The sequence below is a fragment of the Cyprinodon variegatus genome, unplaced genomic scaffold, assembly GCF_000732505.1.
Source record: "Cyprinodon variegatus isolate N-32 unplaced genomic scaffold, C_variegatus-1.0 Scaffold1278, whole genome shotgun sequence".
Classification (NCBI taxonomy): domain Eukaryota; kingdom Metazoa; phylum Chordata; class Actinopteri; order Cyprinodontiformes; family Cyprinodontidae; genus Cyprinodon; species Cyprinodon variegatus.
The window spans coordinates 172,308-174,243 of NW_015151731.1; the positions used below are offsets into that span (position 1 = coordinate 172,308).

A 1,936-nucleotide genomic window follows, 5' to 3' on the forward strand; every position below is an offset into this window, starting at 1 on the left:
GTTTATTCATCATTTCTGTCTCTCTCTCTTAAAGCCAGATTTGTCAGTGACTTATTTTTTTTCCTGTTTCATCATCATCCTGCTCATCATCACTGAGCTCTGCAGCCATGTAGCTCCACTCGCTGCGTTCATGGCCTCCAGACAGAAGCAGAGAAGTGATGGGACTCACCGTGTGCCACCACCCAGCCTATTCCAACCTCTTTGGCCTTTTTAATGGCCAGTTTCATGCAGAAGTTTCCCACCACGGGTCCCAGCAGGTTATTCCCATCCACCAGCGCTGTGGCAGCACTTTCCTTCTCCACCAGCGGCTCCCCTTCTACTGCACAGATTCCTGTCTGGATGTCCTTCAGGTACATATCTGCATGGAGAGACGACAGATGGAAACAAAACGCACATTTCAGCCCAGATTCCCCCCAAGATGCCAAACTGTCCAACTCAAAAACTCCAACATTCCGGATATTTCCAAGCTTTGACTGACCCATCCTGTTGAGTCCGTGGCTGTAGTGGCCCCTGCAGTCCGCTGTTACCAGCACCTCAGCCAGGCTTCTGGCATGGTGGGGTTTGGCCCCCACCGCCGTTAAACACTTCTCAATGAAGCTTTGCACCTCCTGCTGGCTGATGACACAACTGCAGAGCAGGAAGTAAACCAGAAAATCACAAACATCTCAACACAGGATATAATTACTGCTTCTTTGGTCTTTTTTATTTAATGATTGACTTTTTGGGATTTAAATCTGAGTAAAACCTAAGAAAAAAAAAATGTAATGATTTATAATTATCATTTATTATTATTTCATAACAAATGTTCATGTTAAAGAAAAATAAAATGTTAAAAAAGATTTTAAAAAAAGGCATATAAACATGAAGCTGCTGACATTATGAGCTGAAAGCAGCATCATAAATATTTCAGGTCCTTCTTGTTTTATTGTTTTATTTTTGTAGAAAACAGAAATGTTTTGAAAGCTGAAGCAGGAAATGATGCTGATTTATCGAAACTCCAAACCTGAGAAACTTAAAAAAAAAGAAAAAACTGGTCCTTCTTCTGCGTGTTCGGAGTTCCGTACTTTTATCTTCACGGTTCTTTCCAGTAGAATATTTAGATCCATGGTTTCAGCCGCTGCACAGAGAGTCATATTGATGCCTCCCGGGGGCCACGGCTGAAGCTGGGGGCCGGGGGCCGACGCAGAACAAAGCCTCAATAGAAACCGGAGCAATGAGGAGGTGAAGGAGGGCAGAGCTCCATGTTTCAGAGAGAAGCCGGCGTGTTTCAGCTCTGCTAGAATAGATTTCTAAACTAGACTTAATTCTAGATGTTTTCATTTGTTGCCATTAAAGCTTTACTGAGTTTGTTTTTAAGGAGAAGATCTTCAGTGAATCATTTGCTGATTCCCTTCTGCTGCGACACAGAGACCTTCTGGGTTGATGTGAAACGGTTCAGATTAGATTAGATTAAGAGTTTCTACCAACAGAAGGTTTGATTGAATTTAGGCCTTAGACTGGGGCATTCTATGCATCAATATCTAATCATCTATATCAGTGTATCGCAGCTCTGGCTATGTGTTTGGGGGGGGGGATTCCTCTGCTGAAATCTCATTATTTAAAATGTTTAAAGGTGACATCATAGTTTCTCTTCTCTCAGCAGAACAGAAGCTTTAGGAAGATTAGTGACGTTTTTAAGGTTTGACTCGATTTATTTAAGGAGGACTTTTAAATGTGGTCAGCAGACAGTCAGGTGACAGTCAGGGGCCATGGGGGCTGACTGGCCGGGCCCTCCTGCTCTGAACGGAACACTCACAGCAGCGACATCAGATCATAGAAATATATTTGTTAGAAGAAACATTTTCAAAGTTTCAAAATCTGCCTTCCTTCATGTTCTTCTGTTATTTAGCACCGCTGCAGAATATACTGATGTTTGGTTCTGACAGATCTATGTAAC

General features: G+C 42.6%; 1 protein-coding gene across 1 annotated transcript in view; it reads right to left on the bottom strand.

Annotated features, from left to right (window-relative positions):
• Positions 1–1,936, bottom strand: part of LOC107102595 (uncharacterized oxidoreductase YjmC-like) — a 15,501-nt gene that overhangs the window by 12,320 nt on the left and 1,245 nt on the right. Inside the window, 2 exon segments of the mRNA XM_015401967.1 lie at positions 94–358; positions 479–627. Coding sequence (XP_015257453.1) covers positions 94–358; positions 479–627 — 414 coding nt within the window.